We start from the raw sequence: 22,324 nt of genomic DNA on the forward strand, positions 1-22,324 counted from the left end.
TACATTAAAGCAGAAGATTCTAATCACCACCTTTAGTCCAAATAAGAATTGAGTTTATGAAAAGAGATAACACACACACACACAAAACCATTAGGGACAAATTTCTTCTTTATGGAAAGACCACACAATAGGCTTCCTGGTTCCACTGAGTACCAGCTGAATCACATTGAGCAAGACCTGGTCGTGTATGTTATAAATAACCATCCACTGAAGGTGACCAGGGCCAGAGACTGTGCCCAGCCCTTCATACACATTATCCCATTTGACCTTCCCTTAAGCTCTGGGGTTAGAAAGCATTAGCTTTGTAGAATTCGGTCTTCCTTATTGGCTAGTCGAGTTCTCTTAAGTCACTCAGACTCGGCATTTGTAAACCGGGGCGCATAATAACAGCATCTACTCCAAAGGGTTATTGTGAAGGCAGTAACATGATGCTCGTAAAGGACTTAGCACGTCATCTGGCAAAAGTGCTCGACTAACATTAGCTATTCTCATCGGCTCCATTTTACAGATGGGAAAACTGAGGTTTGGGAAGACCAGTGTGGATGATGTCTAAATTTGCTTGTGACAGTCTAGGATTCCCACGGATGTAAAATTGGACTTGCTTTTCAAGAAAAAAATCTAACATGTATCTGATGTGAGAATTATACGGTTGTGCTGAAAGCATAAAATCCACCTGCTTGGACCCATCATACTGACGAAAGGAGACACCTCCTCCTGCCAAAAAAAATAAAATAAAACTTCCAAATAAGAGAGGAGCGAGGAAAAGTAATCCCCCTTTCCTCCAAATGCTTTCTCTTCCAGGCTCCTCCATTCGGTCCTGAAGAAAAAGGACAAGGGCAGAGAAATCCCCAGAGTTCCCACCAACAAAGCTGCAACACAAGGCTCATTTGCCACGGGGCTGGGGATAGCTCATTTGCCACGGGGCTGGGGATAGCCTCATGGAGAATGCTACCATAAATGGGCATGTTTGCCTCAATCTCAGCCCTCCCAGGGAAAAGTAAGGATAACAAGTACCTTGTACGGAATAATACGTCTATTTCAGACACGAAAATTTAAAAACACACGGTGTTTACGAGGTGAGCCCCAGAAGCTTCTTGATGAAGGCCCAGCTAGTTCAAGTTTCAGACTCTTGGGATGACAGCCCACCTAAGGTCATCGGGCCAGCTGAATACCAAACAGTGCCTTTTATTTTAATTTTTCGAAAGGTCAGTTTATGTTTTCTTCAAAGAGAAGATGATAAACACGTGCCTTCCTGGAAGCGTTTGGTCCCACCAGAAACTTGACTCTAACAGTTTTTGTTTGTGGTAAAGAAAAAAGACAGGGGTCAAGGTAGTTGCAATAACTAAATGCGATACATTAAGTCAAACACTGCTACAGTGCCTGGCACGTAAGTGCTCCATCAGTGGCAGCAGCCTCAGAGGGGAAGCAGCAAGGCAAGACTGCTTTTCCTCAGGGATATTCAATATCCTACTTTACATACTGCCATCTCATGACTTCTAGTTCAGGATCTTCAAGTTCCTTCTGTCTAAAAATTCTAAAATCCCAGACTGCGCCAAACAGAGCAAAACTATACAAAGCAATTTACTAACAGCCTTCCCTTTGCCAAACCCAGTTTGCAATGTAATCTATCAGTTGTTAATACTGTAACTAATTGCTCCCTGTCTCTGGTTTCTAAATATTTTACTTCTTGAGCTTTGAAGGGTGCCTTTCCTCAAGCAGCTAAATCTCCACCAGCTCTCTGTGCAGGAGGAAAACTTATAACAGGCAGTAGCCACACTCACTTCGCACTGGCTGGTCTGCAGGAAATCCCAGTGCAATCCTATATAGTGCACCTGCAGGCCATAGAGGCAAATGGGGACTCTGGCCTTTGTGTGGGTGTCAAATTTGAGGCCCCTGTGGTCCACCTGAATGAGATTTTTTAAAAATTGGAGGGAAGGGGCCTGGAAGAAAACTGGGCTATAATAAAGGACATGGAGCACAACCAGCCTCATCGCTCCAGGGTTATCAACACGCACATCCTCTGGACTGACGAAAAACACGTCCCTCTCTGCGGACCATGTGCCTGTTGTGTTTTTAACTTATCAGCAGAACTAAACAATACTTCCAGATCCACGTGGAGTGACACCTGGCCTGCCTACGTGGTAGGAAATGACTTTTCAGTGACTTCAGCTGCACTCTTTTTGTGCCTAGAATAAAAGTTAGAAGCCTGGCTGTCAAAGCTAGACCTGAGATTTGTAAGGAAGCACATCTCCCGGATTTGCCTCGTAACAAGAATCACCGGGGACTCCTTTTTTATTTAATTTTTTTACAGTTTTTCTGGAGATTCTAGTGTAACTGGAGCTGGGCCCAGGCGTTGTTATCTTTCAGAAGTAGCCTCAAGGTGGTACTTATTGGCTACCTTGCGAGCTCCTGGTTTGGGAAAAATCTGGGATGATGGGGCAGAGCAATAAAAACTGTGAACCCCCACCCTGTCACCATAGTCCTTATGAGAACCGCAACAGGTACACCTCGCCGCTCCCCAGCCCCTGTAGGACCTCTAACCCTCCCACACACACCCAATTCCCCTTCCCCTCCCGAGGACCACACTACTTACAGATCAATTGAGGGGATAACGGAGGAGGAACTGGATGGAGAAGTCAGATCTGGCACACCTCCCAGGCAGTGGCGTCCAAATCTCCGGGTTCGCCTGGGACGCCTCTCTTTATAGACCGGGAGCTGCCGGTGGGTGGGGAGGGGGAGGCGGCCCAGGAGGGCGGAGTACGGGAGGGTCCCGGGCTGCTCCCGGCGCAGCGCCCCCTGCAGGGCGGGAGAAGCGGGGCTTTTGTGCAGGCCCTTAGGCGCACGTGCGCTGCTGGCGCTCCAAGGGCGCACCTGCGGCGGAGGCGTGGCGACGGAGGCTCCCGGCAAGGGCGTGCCCCGCAGGAGCGCTGTCACACCCCCCGCTCCCGTCCCCCCGCTCCGAGACTTCGGATCCCTAGAGAAAGGAGTCGAGCGGCCAGCGTCTATTGGGGATGCTTCAAAATTACAGCCGCACGGGCTTTAACCGCTTCCTCCCCGCGCCCCCCGCCACCAGGGGGAACGGTGCGGGGTCGAGTGAAGCCCTGCCGCCTCACTCTCCATGTTATTTGCCTCCTGCAGTCTGGGAAGGGGGCCGGCTGCGCTGCATGAATGCTGGAAAGGGGGATTTTTTTGAACTTTGCAAAGTGCAAAGCTGGGGCCTCCGACTGCTGGGAATTGTGCGGGAAGGGGAAGTTTTCACTTTTCCCAACTTGCCATCCCCGCCTCCATCCACAAGCAAAAAAAAAATCCGTTGTTGTGACTTAAGGTCCCGGGGTGCCAATCCCTGGCTGTGTGACCTCAAGCAAGTCATTTTCCTTCTCCTGTTTTCTGAGCCTCGGTGTCCGAAGCTGGGACGTGTGTGAGATGTGATAATGAAATACTGTAATTTCCAAGGTGTATGTCTGGTGTATGTATGCGAGTTCGCCTCAACTTCTCTCTGCCCCAAGAAATTCCTGCAAATGAAGAAGCTGCCTGATATTTTTTTACTCCCTGCTCTAAGTACCACTCCGTTACCCCCATGTCCAGCCCTGCCTCCTGTGTCTGCCACTGCGTCTCTCCATCAGCAGTTGTCTTGTTATGCCTTTTATCTGTCACTCTGTATGTCTCTACCACTGCCCACTGCTGTCTCTCTTACTGTCTCTCTCATGTCTCACTCTGTTTCTGGCCTTGGTGTCTCTCCCGTATGTCTCACTGTCTCTGATCTGTCTGGCCTCAGTGTCTCTCACCCGTTATGTTTCACGCTGTCTCTGTCTCTGTCTCCAGTCTCTCCCTCTCTCTGCCTGGCTCTCGGTCTTCTCCGTCTCTCTTCCCTCTGTCACACGCACACACACTGGCCATAAAAGGAAGCCGAGGCGATGGGCTGGCACGGCGCCAGGCCGGGGACCCGCGGGCAGCCTGGACGCCCTGCTCCCTGCCCGGCACGGGCTCCGAGGTTCCCGGCTGGTCGGGCGGGGGGCGCTGGGCGGGAGACAACCCAAAAAGGGCAGGCGCGGGCTCCTTCCTGCGGAATTCCCAGCGCCGCATACCAGTCCGGGGCTGCCCGCTCCCCCTGACTAAATATGGTGCCGAGCGGCCGCGGCGCGGCTGTGCGCGCGGGAGGGGCCCGCACGCGAGAGCTCGGCATCGCAGATTTTCTTGATCCCTTCCCCGTCCTTCCAACATCAACCTCACCTGGTTTTCACCCCCCCACCCCACCCCTAAACACCTGAGCCCTTCCCCTCTGCTTGGCGCAGAGCCCCAGTCCCAAGTGGGTCCCAACTCCTTCCCACCAGAGGGTCTGGGGAGGTTAGAGGAGTTGGAAGACCCTTGCCAGGCTCTGAGCTTGGCTCACGCCCAGTCTGATTCTACTAACCCTCCCCAGGTAACCAGTCAGGGGACGGTAGGAGCTTTATTAATACCCCCATTTCGCAGGTGAGAAAACTAAGGTCCCGGAGTAGTGCCCCAGCTCTCACTGGGACTGGAGCCCACCTTTGCCATGATTCACCTCCAGATTCTAAAGGGAAATGCCCAGGAGAGTTGGCCTTGAGGCCCAGGACAGGTCTCCAAAGTTAGATGACTGAGTCTGAATCTGCCAGTGCCAGTTTCTAGCTGTGACCATGGGCAAGTAACTCGAACTCTCCATGCCTCAGCTGCTCTACCTGTAAAACGGGAAATACATCCGTTATTCGTGGCTGTTTGTAAACAGTCCTTGAGATGATCCATGTATAATAAACGTACCGCATTGCTTCCTGTTAGCTATGATGCTCAATAAACATGAAACCAAGTAGAGCTGCACCAGGCCTTGGGGACAACGGTGAAAGCCTGTCTTGTCGAGTGCCTGCCTGCAGGCTCCCAGTCCCCTCCACAGAGCTCTGCAGCTCGGACCCTCTTGGTCCCTTCCTCATTCTTCTAACATCAAGCTCACCTGGTTTTCACCCGCAAAAAACACCCAAGCCCGGCCCCCGGCCCTCAATGGGCCTAAATCGGAGTCAAAAAGAGACAGCAATTCAAGTTATGGGGAAGTTAGGGGTAAAGTTCTTCAAGAAATGATAAATGGGCTGCTTCCCCAAGTGCCTTTTAATGTCTAGACTGTAAAAGGAGTGGAAATTGTCCCTGCGTTAGCACAGAAACGCTATGGAGCAGAGAATGGAAGGGGGGAAACTGACGTGGATCACCACCTTCCCAGCATGGAAAGGTAATGCAGGGCAGGCCGTCAGAATCTAACTTGCTGGGCTCAGAGTGAGAAGTGGCATTTTTAACACTCGCACTTTCAAAGGGGTTGCATCTGATTCTTTAAAGACCTTGGTAACCAGACCCTGACTTTTATTGCATTAGCCTACCTAATCCTTATAACAACCCTATCAAGTAGGTACTTTAAAAAGTTTTTTTTTCTCCATTCTGATGAGAAACCAGGTTTGGTGAGTTAAACAACCAGCCAAGGTAGCACAGCTAGTTGGTGGTGGAGCAGGAATTCCAACTCTACCTCTTTGATGAAAAGTCTGAGGTTTTTAAGTCATGGTCTGCTAAGCACCAGCCGGGCAGCTTCAAGACTCAGTGGACCTGAGTCTGCTTTCTCAAGCAAAAGCAGATGGTCAGAATCTTTGTCTCAGCTACCTACTGGGTTGTTAAATATAACATGTGAAGGCCTTAAATAAAGCATTTCGTACCTTGCTGGTACATTCCAGAAGTGCTCAGGGACAGTATGTACACATAACAGTCATTCAATAAATATCTAACCAATGCAGAAGCTTGGATGTTTGAATTTTCAAAAGTGCATTGTTATAATTAAATCAGATGCCTCCATTTTATTTCTTGTGGCTCAAAAAGCCAGTTATTTTAAGACTGGGGGAAACAAAAAGTTACTTTAAAAAAAATGTTATTTTCACTGAGAACTGTCAAGTAGATTCCCTTGGCATGTCTTTTTTGTAAGGTGCCATGTAATGGGAGTTTCCATGAACTCATGGCACAAGATGGTGGAGGGGAAATTTCTCTTGTTTAGAGTCTTTTTTATCAAATAGCTTTATATTTGCTACTGGTTTCAAAAAGGTCCAAACTGTTATGGCCAGGACACCCTGAGCATGCCCTATCCCCTCTGATCTTGGAAGCTAAGCAGGGTCAGGCCTGGTTAGTACTTGGATGGGAGACCACTGAGGAAGACCAAGTGCTGTAGGCATAAAAAAAAAAAAAGGCTCCAAAGTGTGAGTCTCTCTAGTTTTTAATATTATCAAAGATCGGGTCCAAACATGGTTTACTCTTGCATGTGCTTCACAATTTATTTAAAAGCACATCAGCCCTCGAGTCATCCAGTCCGAGCTCTGCACAGGACTCTGCCTCTCTGTGAGTAAAGGGACTTCATTCCCGACCACAAGAATGCTCAGCACCAACTCCTGCACTAAAGCACTGATTTCACTCATGATGGCCCCCACACTTCTCCAGGTAAAAGGCTATGCTGCACAGTAACCCATAATGCTTTCCTTCATCACCAGTTTCCAACTCTGGTGTCTTACTAACTCTATCAGGAAGTGTCCCAAAATTCTCAATAAAAGTAGTTTCAGTTTCTTACAAATCTAAACTTATTCTTACCATATAATACAGCAAATTATGCTCCTTAGGATTTACACAAATGAACTGAAAACTTATATACATAACCTGCACATGGATGTTTATAGCAGCTTTATTCATAATTACCCAAAATTAGAAGCAACAAAGATGTCTCTCGGTAGGTAAATGGATAAACTGTGGCACATTCAGATCATGTAATAAATGAGCTATCAAATGAAGATGTAGAGGAACCTTAAATGCGTATGACTGAGAGAAGCCAGTCTGGAAAGGCTACCTACTGTATAATTCAAACTATAAAACATTCTAGAAAAGGCAAAACTATGGAGACAGCAAAAAGACCAGAGGTTGGGCAGGAGGCAGTGAAATTCCTCTGTGTGACACCATAATGGCGGATACGCGTCCTTATACAAGTCGTTCAAACCCATGAAATGTACAACACCAAGACTGTTCACAAGAATGAACCCTAATATCAACTGTGGGCTCAGGTGATGTATAGGTGTCAGTGTAGGTTCATCTGTTGTGACAAATGTACCTCTCTGGTGAGATACTGTTGATAATAGTGGGGAGGGGTGGGGGGGCTGTGTGGAGATGGGGACATGGGTAATCTCCGTATCTTCCTCTCAATTTTGCTGTGAACCTAAAACTGCTCTAAAAAATAAAGTCTATTTTTTTAAAAAAGGTAGTTTTATGTCACTTTTATTTAAAAAAAATAATGAAGACCACACAATCCTTGCAGAAGTTATTACAAAAATCAAATACCAAGAGGCTGGGAAGCATTGTCCCAAATGCCTTTAAAGGCATATTCTCACAAATGTTAATCCTTAGTGTACTCTTGGCTTTAGGTTAAAAGAACACATCAGATGTTACATAATCATACAGGCATGTGAGTCATATACAAATGTGTTCTTGCACATAATTATTAAGCTATTAGTTTATTCTACACAAACATATATGCTAAGTTTAAATTTGTCAACTTCAAAAGCTCCCTCTGCTCCTGCTGAGCTTTTAGACTGCCCAAGTTTTAAATTTCCGCTTTTCCTAAATTCCTCTTTAGTTCCAATTCCCACCCTGTTTTTCTGTAAATTAAGTTTTCTTCTAAAACTTCTCCTGCATTTCTAGAAGATAACTTCTCCCAACAACCCCATGAAAACCACCAGCAATGATGCACTAATTTAGTTTATGAGTTTATGAGAATAGTTTGATGGGTCCCCTGTATTTATATGTCCTTTCTTCTCTTGAATTTTTTAAATGTCTCAGCCCATGACTTTTTTAAACTAATGGATTATAAATTAATCCACTGTTCAAAAATCCTGAGTATAGAAATTTCTACTCGGAAGCTAAGCAGGGTCGGGCCTAGTTAGTACTTGGATGAGAGACCACCTAGGAAGACCAGGTGCTGTAGGCGTAAAAATTAAATAAAAAATAAGGGATTATAAGCTGACAAGGTCCTTGCAATCTGTGAAGTCGACCAAGGGTTGCCTCACGTTAAAAAAAAAAAAGAAAAAAAAAGAAATTTCTAGAGCAGATTTTCTCAGCCCAAGATCCTCCTTTGTTGATAATCATAAAAATCTCACGGTATTCTGCAAATAGGTATTTTTCTCTTTTCCAAATATAAAAATGTAATACTATGTTTTTGAACCACACATGGTGCCTCAGATGATACTGTCTCCCCAGAGACCAATACCACCAGTCCCTACCACTGCCACCCTAACAAGAGTAATTGTTCCAGGGTGAGACATACATCAGGAAAAGTTCCCCTCCCTCAACCTTATTCTATACATTCAACAACTAGGTTGCTGGAGATCCTGAAAGAAGGCCTGGAGAACCATCTCCAATCATTCTTCTGGTTCTGGTAGACAACTTTGAAGAACAGTCATACAAACGCCCTTTGCATGAAGGTGAGTTGCTTTTTTTTTTTTATTGAATGATACATCGCAAGCATAAAAGTTGCCTAGGTACAGACAAGTTAATAATGAATAACGCATACAAAAGCACTATGAACGACATGTGACATTCTGTTTAGCTTCTATTTTGATGATTTTATATCAGTATCCAAAATGCTAAATGCTAGCATTTTTTCTTAATCTAGTCCTGCATGATTGCAATTCCTGAGTGTCCACTGTCAAGTCCTCTGAGAAGACTTCGGATATTTATATTCCCACATGAAATAGAATTCATAATTATAATGAGATACTATAGATTTCATTTAAAAAAATGGAAATAAGCTATTATAATACTTCATGTCTGTATATTTAATTTTAGCCTCTCAAAATCCTTTGACTTATAAAGTATGGTTTAAGGGTATTTCTTTAATAATTTTCTGTATCTGGATAAAAATCCTTGGTTAAGGACTAAATACTGACTAGCACCAAATATAAAATCAAAAGTTTCAATAATTTCCAAAGGTAGCACAGAATCAATACCCTAAAGAGAATGCTAATTTTGCCAACTACAGCCTTTATCACTTTCCCTGTGGAAAATGTTTAAGCGAAATGTCACCATTGTACAGGAGCCCATTCAGTTTTGTTCTGAGTATACCTTGTGACTTTAGCCAATCAGGTGCTGTCTACTCTAAGTTGATTTTCAGTGAAATCAGTCTGTAGACTCCACGTTAAAAAATGTCTTAAAAATATCAAAATAGCATTTTAAAGATACTACTATAAGACATTGTTATTTTTCTATCCCAAGAATAAAAATTGCCATTTAATAAGAGTTTCAGAGCCCAAATAAGTAGAGGTTGGCTCTTCCATAACTCATCTTGTAACTGCACAGCTGAAGGCCACATGGAGGTTAAACAATGACATCTTTTAGAAGGTACTTTCTGATATTTCTCCTAAAGCCTGTCTCTTCATGTTTATTCCACATTCATGTAATAAAATAAACTCTCTGTTTCACTTACAGCAAAATTAAAAGAATTAGTTCACCATCTACCTTTTAAATAAATCTTCCAGTAGAAGCCAAAATGGTCTAAGGAAAGAAAAAGTACATTGTTACCTAGTTTAAAAGTTCAACTTCAGATAGTAATACAGATATTTAAATCTAATTATAAATGGTTATCTGAAAAATAGCTTATCAAAAAAATCAAACGTTATAGAAATTATAGTTTTTTTCTGGCTGAAGTGTTCTTTTATGTTATTTAAAAACATGAATTTTCCTACAAACCCACATAATTCCAGCCTGAAGGAAATTTAATTAACATGCCATGTTAAAGAGCAGAGCATATGGCTATAAAGACCTGATTTTTTTTCTTAGAATGTACAGGGTACTAAAAAACCCTTCCATGTCTCACAAATATAAGGACCTTTAAAATACTTCCTAAAAACAATACGTTTTCTTTGAAGTCAAATCCAATAAACTAGATGACAGAGTTAGCTTTTATTCACAAATGCAGTAAAACATGAGGGACTAAATGTTTTGCAGAAACTCATTTCTACAAAGTATAAATATTAGTGATGCATTTTGGTAACTTTGAGAAAATAAATTAGTTATCTGATACATACAATTTTAAGATAAAAGATGCCCTTAATGGAAATGTCATCTTTTCACAGCTTGAGCAATATGGAGATCTTCAACATCGGCGCTTCTCCTCTCTTCCTTTCTTGGGTGGCCATCTGTAATTAACAGAAACAAATGTCAATACTTATCCCAAGTTAAAGTAGGCAGCAGGCAGACGTAGCTACAAATACCTCAGGATGTTACATATTTAATATTGTATGAGTTCTTTAGATAGTTTAGGACACTGAAAATAACTCACTATTTTTTAAACATGATTAAAGAAATCAGAAATGTTTAGTACTAGGGACTCACTCTAATTATTAAAAAATATTTGATCCATTTTTTAAGTGAATAGTGTCCCTCCTGGAGTAAACTTATGGAACACCAAAGCTCTTCAATTAAAAAAACAAAAACAAAAACAAAAAAACCTTTCTTCAAATAGCAATGCCTCCCAGCAGCACCCTCTTGTGGCAAGAAGAAAACTAGCACGGTTTATATCTTCCTACCAAAATCAGAAATCTAAGAAATTGTAGAAAAAGTTCTTCAGCCAAAAACAAAACAATAAAGCTCCATGAGAGTTCAGAAAAGCTCAGAGCCCCCGTGACCACCCACTGTGCTCCAGGTATAGTAAAGAAGGGGCCCTAGTCACTTCTGCTCAATTTCTTTCATCATGGAGCAGGGGTGGGGAAGGGTAGAAGACAGAAGTGTTCTATATTAAAAGAACCTGAGAGACTTAATATCTAATGTGACAAAAATGTAACACACAAACAAAATTTCTGAAAAAATGTGCACCCCTCCCAATTCCCCAAACACTTTTTACAATTGAAAAAACTTTTTTTTTTTTTTTACGCCTACAGCACCTGGTCTTCTTAGGTGGTCTCCCATCCAAGTACTAACCAGGCCCAACCCTGCTTAGCTTCCAAGATCAGACAAGATCGGGCACATTCAGGGTGGCATGGCCGTAGACTGAAAAAGCTTTTTTTTAATGATAATTTTCATAACATAAGGAAAAGAATATAAATTTAGACACGTTGTTAAACATACAATTTTAGCACCAAAAATGCATACTGAATTTTCTAATTCTTAAGACAATTTGATTGTGCAATCCTATTAGTTCATTGCAGCTGGTCGTCCTTAGAAATAACGTAAAGTGCTAATATTACGATAGGTCTGGGTCACAGACCTATAGATGAAAATTTATCTCCTTCAAACTTAGGTACCTTTGCTGGACAAAATTAACAATATCCTTAAGACACAACCATTTCAGGTTTTCTATAAAAACATTACTAAAAAATGAAGTATTTTATTCAAGTACTTCTTCATAGATGTGCATAAAGTTGAGCTGATAATGATTTTCTCTATTATAAAGTATCTGGCCTTTTATTTATAGCAAAAACTACTTTGCCTTCAATATTACAAGCACTAATATCAGCACTAATGAACTGGCTACCATTTCAAAGGTGTGGGTGACTTTATAACCCTCTTCATCGTTTCAGCACTTGGAAAGCTTTGATAAAAGAAGTGTTTTCACGTTGGCATGCTTTGGACTTACTTTCAAATGAAAGAGAATTTAAGCTTACTGTTTTATATTTCAGTGGATGAGCTTGTGTAGAGTGAAGGTATTACAATCTGAACAATTATTTTAACATTTTTATAACCTTTTCAGTGTTGTGAAATAAAACTTATACATCCTTCAGACGATAAGCTAGAGTTGAGAAAGTAAATGGAATGCTTAAACGAGTTACTGGAACATAATGCAATTTTTGGCTTACAATTCACAAGGCATTGCATGAAGAGGCCAAGACAATTTTTGATGATACAGAAAAATCATTTGCCGAGTCACTGTCTTTCTGGTGGTTGAGCAGTCATCCTCATTCCTGAGTCTTCCACAGAGTTCTCCACAAAGGAGGCGCCCTAAGCTTCACTGACTTGAACTCAGTCTCTGGTGTCTCTGGCACTTTATACAGAAAGGACTCAAAGTAACTAACCCACACTCCCATTTCCTCCACCCTCCCCACCCCAACCATCCATCCGCTAGCTAATCCATGACCTTCACCTCAGGGGAACTCAGTTATGAAATACTCTATTACTTATAACTTGCTTATTAGTCATTATGAATATTAAGGAGACTGATTATAAAAAGCTTACAAGTCACAGAAGTTATTTCTCAAGAGGCTATTTTTCCTCATGGGGCTGAAAATACAAACGTCATGGGTTTGGTGTGTTAACAAGTGTTAATGTGTACAAAATCCACTGGTAACAATAAAATATAGAAACTGATATTGTCACATATTCTTGGGAAGATAAAATGGTAAAAAAAAAACAACTTTTTGGAGAACTGAACAATACTACTATTTTTTAATACGCATAGGCTTTGAATTAGCAGTTCTACTTCTAAGCATCTACACACGAGAAATATTTGTATGAACAAAGAAGTAATGCTATACTGCAATACTGTAAAAGCAAAAAAAATATATAAAAGTACATCAGTAAACAGTGATTAGCAATACTATGGACTACTACACAAAGTTAAGAATGAGGTTGAAGAAGATCTACATATAATGACAGGTAAAAAAAGCAAATTGTAGAAAAATATGTAAAGGAGCAATGCATCTCCAGTACTTAAATACACAGAAATGAATCCTGAAGGACACCCACGAAGCTGCTAACAGGCGAACTGTCTATGGAAGGCAGGGGAACTGGAGAGTTAGGCAGAGGAAAGAAGGGAAGAGGTTAAAGGGCACCTTACATTATATTATTTGAATGTTTAGAGATTTATCTAATGTGACAAAAATGTAACACACAAACAAAATGTACCTGTGTTTTGTTTTGTGTTTTAAGTACTTGCCAAATAGCAGGACCTAATGACAGATCCTTACTCAGGCCCTGAAAAGGGAACTAGAAAAAACCCATCTTCTTTAAATGGAAAAGTATACAGGAATGGCAATCAGAGGTGCTGATGCTGCTAAAAATAATCAGCTATGGGCTTTAGATGAGTCACTCAATCTCTTAGTCTTGGTTTTCTCAACTGTAAAATAGGTAGTGGGGAATGATCTCTTTTCTAATGTTCCATCTAGCTCAGAATTCTAAGATATATAGAAGAATAACACCTAGTGAAGACAGAAATAACCTCTGAAAGGTCACCCTGATTCACATATATTTAGCTTTCAGATCTTAAGAGATACAGCAAATACTTAACACGATCAATACTGCTCATAGCAGTTTAGGAAAGCTACAAAAGGCAATTCACATTTCAGATGTTTCCTAGAAGTTTATTTCAATGTTTAAGATACACATTTGTTCTAATAATAATTATATTGTTCTGATAATAAGCCCTATCTGACTGTCCTTAAAAAGAGAGATCAACTCTCTCCCATAGTTGGACACACTGAGCTCTAAACCAGCGGTCCCCAAATTTTTTGGCACCCGGGACCGGTGTTACTAGGAGAATCTAATGCCTGATGATCTAAAGCAGAGCTGAGGTGGTGATGCTAGTGCTGGGAGCCGCTGCAAATACAGATGAAGCTTTGCTTGCTTGCCCGCCACTCACTTCCTGCTGAGAGGCCCAGTTCCTAACAGGCCACTGTCTGGCATTGGTCTGCCGCCTGGGGGTTGGGGACCCCTGCTCTGAACCATTAGTTCAGAGTGTCCAATTGAGGTCCTGTTGCTGATGTAATCAAAACAATTGAAAGCTCACTGAAAGACTAAGCACTCCGAAAGAAATATGAGCTATTCTAACATTTTCGTATTTGCAGAAACCTACCACTCTACCACAAAAAGTATTCTGAAAATGCAAAGGACAGAGAAACCTGTGACTTCTCTATCTATATTCAGAAATCTTGCCTTTTTTAAGTCTTAGAGGGGAAAAAAAATGATGACGATAAAAAGCTACTTATTCAGTATGCTAAAGACTAAGCTGCTTCAAAAAGTACAAATTTATATGAAAATCGGGCTTTTCAATACCTCTGTATAGAAATTATTTCTAAGAATGTTGTCCAGTTATCTACTCTCCTCTCCTCAAGATTCTCTTTCCAAAAAGCAGGCCAAAACTATATTATATATAAGTGGAATTATAAACTATGACTCAAAAGTTCAGGAAAAACTACCCCAAAGATAAAAATGAATAGAAGAAAACATCCTTGATGATAACTAAATGATAAATCTCAGAGAATTCATACCCATTTGCTTTCTTTCAGTAGGCTGTCTACCCAGATTTGAGTTCGGAGGCTGAAGCGAAGATCCTTTCAGAAATGTATTTTGGATGCCATCCTTAGTTCCATGCAAGAAATGAGCTAAAATCCCATATAAAAGAGGTCTATGGTAGGAAGATAACCAAAATCAATTGAATTTGCTTAAAACATCTTTTTTTTACAAGATAGCCTCTGATTCCAAAATAGCTAAGTAATTCACCAGACTTTAAAAAAAAAAAAAAAAAAAAGTTGCATGGTTATCATCCAAACTGCAAACCGTTCATGCTTTTTTAAAATTAAGAGTATCATTTAACTCTAAAGAGAATTGAAAAACCGAGAGAAATGTTAACAACTTAAACCTCATCTAAACTTAAATACAATTTCAATCAATGCACGTGAAGTCAGCTTTAAACTCCAATGTCAAGTACAAAATTCTCCAGTACCTCACATTGTCTGATACACAACAGATATTCAATAAGCACTACTAGATTAATAAATCCTTGTCCAGAGAAAGTCTTATGCCCCAAGAACCACTCTGCCTGGGTTCAAATTCTGCCTGTGCCACTTGACCTTTGCAAAATTCTTAATGACCCCAGCCTCATACATATTTCTTCCTCTATAAATGAGGGTAAGTGTAGTCCCTACCTCATAGAGTTATGGACTAAATGAGTTAATAAACGTTACATGTTTAGAACTGTGCTGAGCATATATTAAATGGTATGTAAATGCAAGCTATACAGAACCTGGGTAAGAACTAACATTTCTAAAAGCTAGTTTACAGTTTACAAAACACTCTTGCCTCATTTGTTTATACTCACCTTGTGATGCCATAATCATCATCCCCAACTTATAAATGAGAAACCACACCTCAAAGAGAATTTGCTAGAGATCCCTTTGATGGTAAGTGGAAAAACTATACTTGAACCCCAAGTCCCATATTCTTTTCTTTACAATATGCTGCCTAGGATTTATATTGGTACCCTTGCACAAACAAAAGCTGCTCTGCTGACAATAAAGAGAAGTATAACAGAAATGTTTTACTTCATTTCCAATCTCATAAACAGACAAATACAATAAACGGGTTGGTTTTTTTTTTTTTTTTGAGATATGTTTACTTATTAGCAGGTGTGATGGTTTAAACTATGACATTCCTTTCCCTTCAAAAGGTGGAGCCCAACTGCTCTCCCCTCAGTATGGGCTGAACTCGCTGGTAATGAATCGAGTAAGATGTTAAGTAATAGCACTGTGCAACTCCAGAGACTAGGTCATTACACACTGTGGCTTCAATGTGCCTGTCATCAGCATGGAGGCATCATTAAAGACGCAAGAATACTTAGAAAAGTAGGCAGGGGGACAAGAAGAAAAGAACAAAACTTGACAAACGCCTACAATTTAAAGGAATCCAAAAGGAGCCAACAAGGAAACTGAGAACACCATTAGAGAGATTGGAAAACCAAGACAATGATAAAAAGTGTTTTAAGGAAGAATAGTCAATATTACAAAATGCTACAGAAACTCAAAACAGTTTTATACAATGAGTAAGAACTATAATGAATAATACAATGAGTTTTATACAAAGAAATGAATACAATCCTGAAATTATAAATATATATATATACGTCCACTCAAATATATATATATTTTATATATATTTTATATATATATATATATATAGTTTGGTACAAACTACAAGATAAATTGATCCTGGAACAATTTCATACAAAGATTTGTGGGAGAGTTCAATTTCATTGGTATGTCATTTAAAACATTACACCATTAAGTAGAATGAAAAAGTTCAATGAATTTTTAGAAAGAGAAATAAGACGTCAGAGAAATTTCTTGCTAGGAAAAGCAAGAAATAGCTTTGAACTATGTTCCTAGGCACTTATATACAATTTTTTTGGGGGGGCGGGTGGAGGGCATTCACAGATCCTCTGGAAAAAGTTAAAGAAACAATGAAATAGGAAATGAACTAAGAAACTATTAAAAAGTGGTGATTCTTTTTAAGAGCATAGTTTTGTATAAATGGTGAGGAGAGAATTTAGGATGCAAGGAGGACTGAAGAGGGGATAATAAAAGCAGAGGGTTAATTTGCACTAAGTTCAGTGGTCAAAAGATTGAGCAGTGCCCCGGGGTTGGGAGTTGATAGGGTTTTTGCAGAAGGGAAATCTGAGTACATACATGCCTAAATTGAAGTGAAGGAAGCAGTGGGGAGGAAGAGTTAAATGTGAAGAAAACAACTGATAGAGCAAAAACAGGAGAAGAAAAAAAGGATGGATCAAGAAGCCTAGAGAAGTGCCGCTTAGAAAGAGGTAGGGACGCTCCGTTCTCTGAAACCCTGGGAATTTTAGCTCCAGAGAGCAGAGGCCTAGTCTGACTCGTTCACGGCTGCACACCTTGGATTTAGTACGGTACTAGACACACACTAGACCCAAATCAATATCTGCTGGAGTAAAATGAAATAAAACCACCGCTATGAGACTATGACTCCAATACAACAATATCTGAAAGCTTATTTAAAAAATAACTTCTTACATTGTATTATCCTTTGATTCTTCAAATGCATTTAGTTCACGGATGATAAATTGTCTGTCCAATGGAACTACAGGTTGACCAGATTCTGGGAGGAAAAAATCATGAAAACTCTGAGTCTTTATTAATCTAAAAAGTAAATATGATTTTGATAAGAACCACACTTACCAGATATACACATTTTTCAGATTTTAGAATAATGACAACAGATCAAACTTATGATTTTTATGACTTTCAAAATATCTATTTTATTAAATGTGTGACTTAATACAATTTAACATAAATTCTTTTTTTAATGTAATATTTGCTTGCAGAAATGCTGTTTCTGCACTTAAACTACAATACTAGACTTCAGAAGTCTGTTTCTGAGAAGCCTGTGAATTAAACATACGATAGTACCAATATCCATTGGGTGGTGATAATTCTAAAAGTAAAATTAATCCTAAAATGAAATGCTGGCAAGGATACAGGGCAACTGGAACTCTCATACTTTGCTGGTGAGAGAGCAAAGTTGAGCAGTTCTTATCAAGTTAAGCATATGCTTACCACATACAACCAGCAATCCCACTTCTAGCTCTTTACGCAAGAGAAATTAAAATATATTCATACAAAAACTCTACGTGACTGTTTGTGGCAGCTTGATTCATAACTGCTAAAAACTGGAAACAACCCAAATGTCCATCGACTGCTAAAATATATAAATTGACATAGTCACACAATGGAATGCTCTTCAGGGGAGAAAAAACCAACATGGCTGAATCGGAAAAGCGTTATGCTAAGTGAAAGGAAGCATACCCGAAAGGCTACATCTTGTATTGTTCCATTTATAGAACGTTCTGGAAAAGGCAAATGATAGGTACAGTGGTTGCTAGGGGTGTGGGGTAAGCACAGAAGTTGACTACAAAAGGACACAGAAAATTTTTTGAGGTGATGGAAATGTTCTATATTGTGATTGCTGTGGTAGTTACACAATGTTATGCATCTGTCAAAATCCACAGAACTATAAACTAAAAAAAAGTGTATTGTATGTTTAATTATGCCTCAGTTTTTTTTAAAAGGCAATATGTTTAATATGAAGCTTGATTATTATCACTATATTTCATTCTAAGGAAGCCCAAGTCCAAGACAATTAATTGATATTTTATAATTTTCTCCCTTTCTGAGTATTAATTGTATTATACAGACATCTGTAACAAACTGAGGAAAGTAGAGATACTGATATTAAAGATCCTTAACCAATAATCATCAGTTTTTATTCAGTTAAGATATATACTGAATATTAAATAAAAGATGTGTAATAGAAAGTTCTAGCATCACTTCATGATCTTTTTCTTTGATGTGGCACATCTCTGAGACATGAAATAATCTTAAAGCACATTAAAACTTTAAACAAGGGAATCAATTGTAGTACATTCAAGGTGCGTTTGATCATCCTCTCAATCTCATTTCTCGTCAAGCCCAGAAGCAACGCCTATCTTGACTACTGTGTGTATCATTCCAGTGTTCTTACTTTATTTCTTAAGAAATAAAATTTAACAGATAAAATTTATCTTTAACTGCCCATTTCCTCCCCCAGTATCATTTCTCTCCCTCCCATCACTAGAATGAGTTTGGAGTTTACCTCCCTAATCCTTTTTAAATTAAAGACCATGCTTTTATATACATTTGTATGTATACTAACCAATATAGTAATATTTTGAGACTTTATCATCATTTTATATTTTTAAATAAAGCATACACACACACACACACACACACACACACATACACATATTAAATTCTTGTGTATTTTAAAGCATACACATAAAAAAAAGACTGGCAGCAAACAGGATAAAATATAAACAATTATTTATTCTCAGTATCAGGAACTGAAGATGCCTTTTCAAAGCATGCACCGAGTATAAGTGTTTATTTAGTTATTTATTCTCCCCTACAATTCAATAAGCCTCATGAGAACTTGTTCAAGCTATGGAAAGAGCCCATGATAAGAACCTTGATAAGAAACTGCTCAACCTTGCTCTCTCACCAGCATTTTTATGTCCCAGTCACTCAGATGACACCACTTAAAAATGGAATTAGATTTCCAGGCTAAAGACTGTCTTAGAATTAGGAGAAGGGAAAAGCAGATTTTGTATCGGTGACTAACAATAATCTCTTACCTGCTATGAGGACTGACGCTGTATACTTATATTTGTTGAATTCCAAATACTCCCGAATTAATTCATTAATAAGAAGGTTTTCATGAGACAATGATGGTCGAGATTCACTTTCATCATCCAGGGCATTGAAAACTTCAGCTCGAATCCTCGCTTTTAAATGACCTAATACTCCTCTTTTTTCCAAGGTGTCCTTTAAAACTGTTAAATATAAAACATTAATGCTTCAACTTCAGAATAAATTTTGTCGTTCTTAGGCATACTTTAAAGAAAACTGTTTAAAAATGTAAATGGCTTAACAGCAGCTTTCAATATAAACACTGTGACGAACTGAACAATTATCACATTAGCAACCACAAGTCATGTTTGCAATAAAAAATAAAGCTCCCAATAGCAGTGACTTACTAATTTTAATATATTTAAGCAAATTCAAGTTTAACCATCCAACAGCATCACTGACAGAGGCTACAGTCTGATATACATTCTTCAGTGAGGAAAAAAAAGGGAGACAGAACTACAGTTGACACATGGGACCTCAACTTAACCCCTGGCGTCTCACATATTTCTGAGAGAGTTTATTACTGCAGCCAGGTTCTTTGTGTCACTAAAAACCTCTGGTCTAGAAAGAAGACAGTTAAAAATAATAAGAATACTCCATGAATGGAAGGAATGTGTCAGTGTCTTTTGTATAAAATTGCTATCCAGAACCTTGGGGAATGGCCCATTCTGCATGAAAAGGTGGATGTTGTTTTTGGGTTTTTGTTTGTTTGTTTGTTTTTAAAAGACAATTATGAGTTAATTCCTTAAACCAATAGGATTTAGAAAATTTAAGCCTAGTTAGAAATCTAACATGTTGAGTATATCACTGCCATCTTAAGAAATCAGGAATATATATGCTGAATGTAACCTAACTTCCCCTTGACAAGCAAGGATCATTATTACAAATATCAGTAGTTGTGATAATGAGATTTACCAATAAATACTAGTATGGATAGTAAAGGCATAGTGCTGGATTGGCACCATCCCTTGCAAAGGTCTGGAACATTCCCTTTTTAAATTGTTACTAATGGCTAAATAACACTCCAGAGAATCAACACCTCTCACCCACAGTGCCTAGAACATAGTAAAAGCTCAAAAATGTTACCTAGGAGCATTATAATACAGTGCTTTATACAACTGGGTGTAACACAGTACAGTACAGTTTAATATCATACTGTGCCCTGTCAAAAGCACCAAATAAGTACACCACAATAATGTAAAATCATAAAGGAAGCCCAGGAACATAAATATTGTTTAAACTTTGATAAAAAACAAAAACTTGGGTCATGTCATTAAAGAGATACAATCTAGACTAGACTTTAACCTTTCTGGCCCCTAATTTTTAAATCATCCTCTTAAACTTTTTGCAGGTATGTAAGTACATATAGTTATCATCCAATCAGACTTTGAAACAGGCCCATAAAAGGAAGGTACAGCCTTATCATATTCTTGGGATCATAACTAGACCCTGTTTTCTAATTCCATCTTTGGAAAGTAGATGGAGAGATTTTTTTCCACTGGCAAGGATCCTGTCCCAACTGCACACAGCACAGACTCAAACTCAGCAGAGAAGTGAGAAGTACTGAAGCTGGAGTTAGGAAACCTAACATATCCCATCACCGCCTCAGTGGTAGATCACCAAGTCGTGCTTTAGTTGCCTTCTCCAACATGAGTTCTACCACTCAGAGACAGAACCAAGTGAGGTGGAAAAACGTGAAAGTGCTTAAAAAATGTAAAAGCTCATAAAACATAAGATAATTGGCAAACACATTTTCATTGGGTTTCTTTTGAACACAAAGCACATTCAGAACTGGGGAATGCAGGAAAATAAAGGGGGTCCCTACATCTGTGTAGGACACCCCTAATTACCAAAGCTCTTTTTAGGGTTCCATATCATTTTCCCCTTCCCTCTATTACCACGCTTAAAACACTACCATAGCAACTTCTTCAGAAAGAGGTTCTTAATCTGCTTATATCCCTAAGTATCTAATTTCTCTGAAGTTGTATGTAATACTATGTGTGATATTTGCTACCTGGGGAGACGTTTCACCCATTTATGTGAAATCTGTTCTTATAGATAAAGGCATGCCTTTTTTATGATTCTTCTCCAGCCCAGGGCCACAAATATACATTTATATCAATGGGTACTAAATCACCTCAAAGACATTCAACCCCTCCCTGTCAAATCCCTAAGAATGACTGATTTAGCCCCAAGTTCTCTGAAAATTGGTTTTATTAATCGGACAGCGGTATCACTCAGTGATTAATACCTGGAGCTCTGGTGCATCATATCTAGTTCGCACACTGCCTCTTTCTGCATGAATTACTTTGGGCGAGCTATTTTACCTCTCAGCATTTCGATTTCCTAATCTGTGAAATGGGTTATTACATGGAATCGATTAGATAACGCAGGGGCTGGGCAGTGCCTAGGCTCAATCACCGATATCTATTATTACTACCTCTCTGGACATCTGCGTTCAAAACCAGAGCGTACAAATGTTGTCAGCTTAAGGACTCGCTCCTTTTGTGGGACAATTCCGAGAGAGACAGGAGACTGGCCAGGCCAGGCACCTTTCTACCTCGGTCCATCGAGACCAGGGTGTAAGGGTGCAGGGAGGCAACCAAGCAAATCGTTTAGGACTGGCTGTGCCTGACACCAAAAACGGTTGTGATTATTGTAAACATCAGCTCCAAGTAAAAGGTCCGGCCCAAGGCCTCGGATCCAGGCGGGGTCCAGAAAAATGCTCCAGAGGTCCAACGTGCAGGACTGAAGACCTCTCTCAGGTACCTGCACATCCTGCGACTCCTCCAACTCAAAGCCGGTTTAAAAACCGCCCCTGTGCCACCCTTTCCCTCACAGTGCCATGGCTCAGCGGCCGCCACACAGCCCGACGCCCCGCAGGCCCTTGACGCCGCAGAGCGACCCTCGGGGAAGGCTGACTCGTATTCCGTACGCCCTCCGTTCGTCGCATCCTTTTCACAGGCTGCAGGCCAGACGTATTTCAAGCTGCAAGCCTCCCTCTCTCACTCACCAGCCTTCAGCTCGGTGACAGTCGCCATTTTCAACGGCCGCCAGGGGCGCGCCTCGCCCGTGCGCACGCGCAGCCCCGCCCCTTTCCGCGGCGTGGTCTGGAGCCAATAGGCGCACCGCTCTCGCGACGTCCAGTCCCGCCCCGCCCCTCAGGTTACGATCTCCGTGGTTGGGTAGGTGGTAACTGTCCAGAGAGACGCCACCAATCAGCGAGCACCGTAGGCAGGCCCTGCTGAGGGACGAGGGAGGCGTGGAGGGAAGGGTCGGTCCCAACCCCTTTT

General features: G+C 40.4%; 2 protein-coding genes and 1 non-coding gene across 8 annotated transcripts in view; all 3 read right to left on the bottom strand.

Moving 5' to 3' along the window:
• MYH11 (myosin heavy chain 11) overlaps window positions 1-4,668 on the bottom strand; it is a 111,451-nt gene extending 106,783 nt beyond the window's left edge. For 4 of the 5 annotated variants that reach the window (XM_039885416.1, XM_039885418.1, XM_039885417.1 and 1 more), the window contains exons 1-2: window positions 4,528-4,655; window positions 2,594-2,796 (exon numbers count right to left, since the gene is read on the bottom strand). The gene's annotated coding sequence lies outside the window, so the exon portion shown is untranslated. Of the gene's footprint in view, window positions 1-2,593; window positions 2,797-4,527 lie in introns of all 5 variants that reach the window. The other variant, XM_039885415.1, reaches the window with a different exon arrangement.
• Window positions 4,669-8,499: 3,831 nt separating this feature from the next.
• On the bottom strand, window positions 8,500-22,150 carry CEP20 (centrosomal protein 20). 2 transcript variants are annotated; one of them, XM_039885423.1, is made up of 5 exons: window positions 22,045-22,150; window positions 18,977-19,174; window positions 16,821-16,905; window positions 14,274-14,410; window positions 8,500-10,211 (listed from the first exon to the last, which is right to left on the bottom strand). In XM_039885423.1, the coding sequence occupies exons 1-5, from the start codon at window positions 22,070-22,072 to the stop codon at window positions 10,135-10,137; spliced, it is 525 nt and encodes a 174-aa protein (XP_039741357.1). In that variant the 5' UTR covers window positions 22,073-22,150; the 3' UTR covers window positions 8,500-10,134. The 2 variants fall into 2 exon arrangements, with proteins under 2 accessions (XP_039741357.1, XP_039741358.1); XM_039885424.1 differs by lacking the exon at window positions 14,274-14,410.
• Window positions 10,944-11,062, bottom strand: LOC120620575 (5S ribosomal RNA). The gene has a single exon (XR_005657939.1). It is a non-coding gene; the product is annotated as a 5S ribosomal RNA (ribosomal RNA).
• Window positions 22,151-22,324: the final 174 nt, after the last annotated feature.

This window comes from Pteropus medius, unplaced genomic scaffold (assembly GCF_902729225.1).
Source record: "Pteropus medius unplaced genomic scaffold, Ma_sr-lr_union100, whole genome shotgun sequence".
In the NCBI taxonomy this organism is placed as follows: Eukaryota; Metazoa; Chordata; class Mammalia; order Chiroptera; family Pteropodidae; genus Pteropus; species Pteropus medius.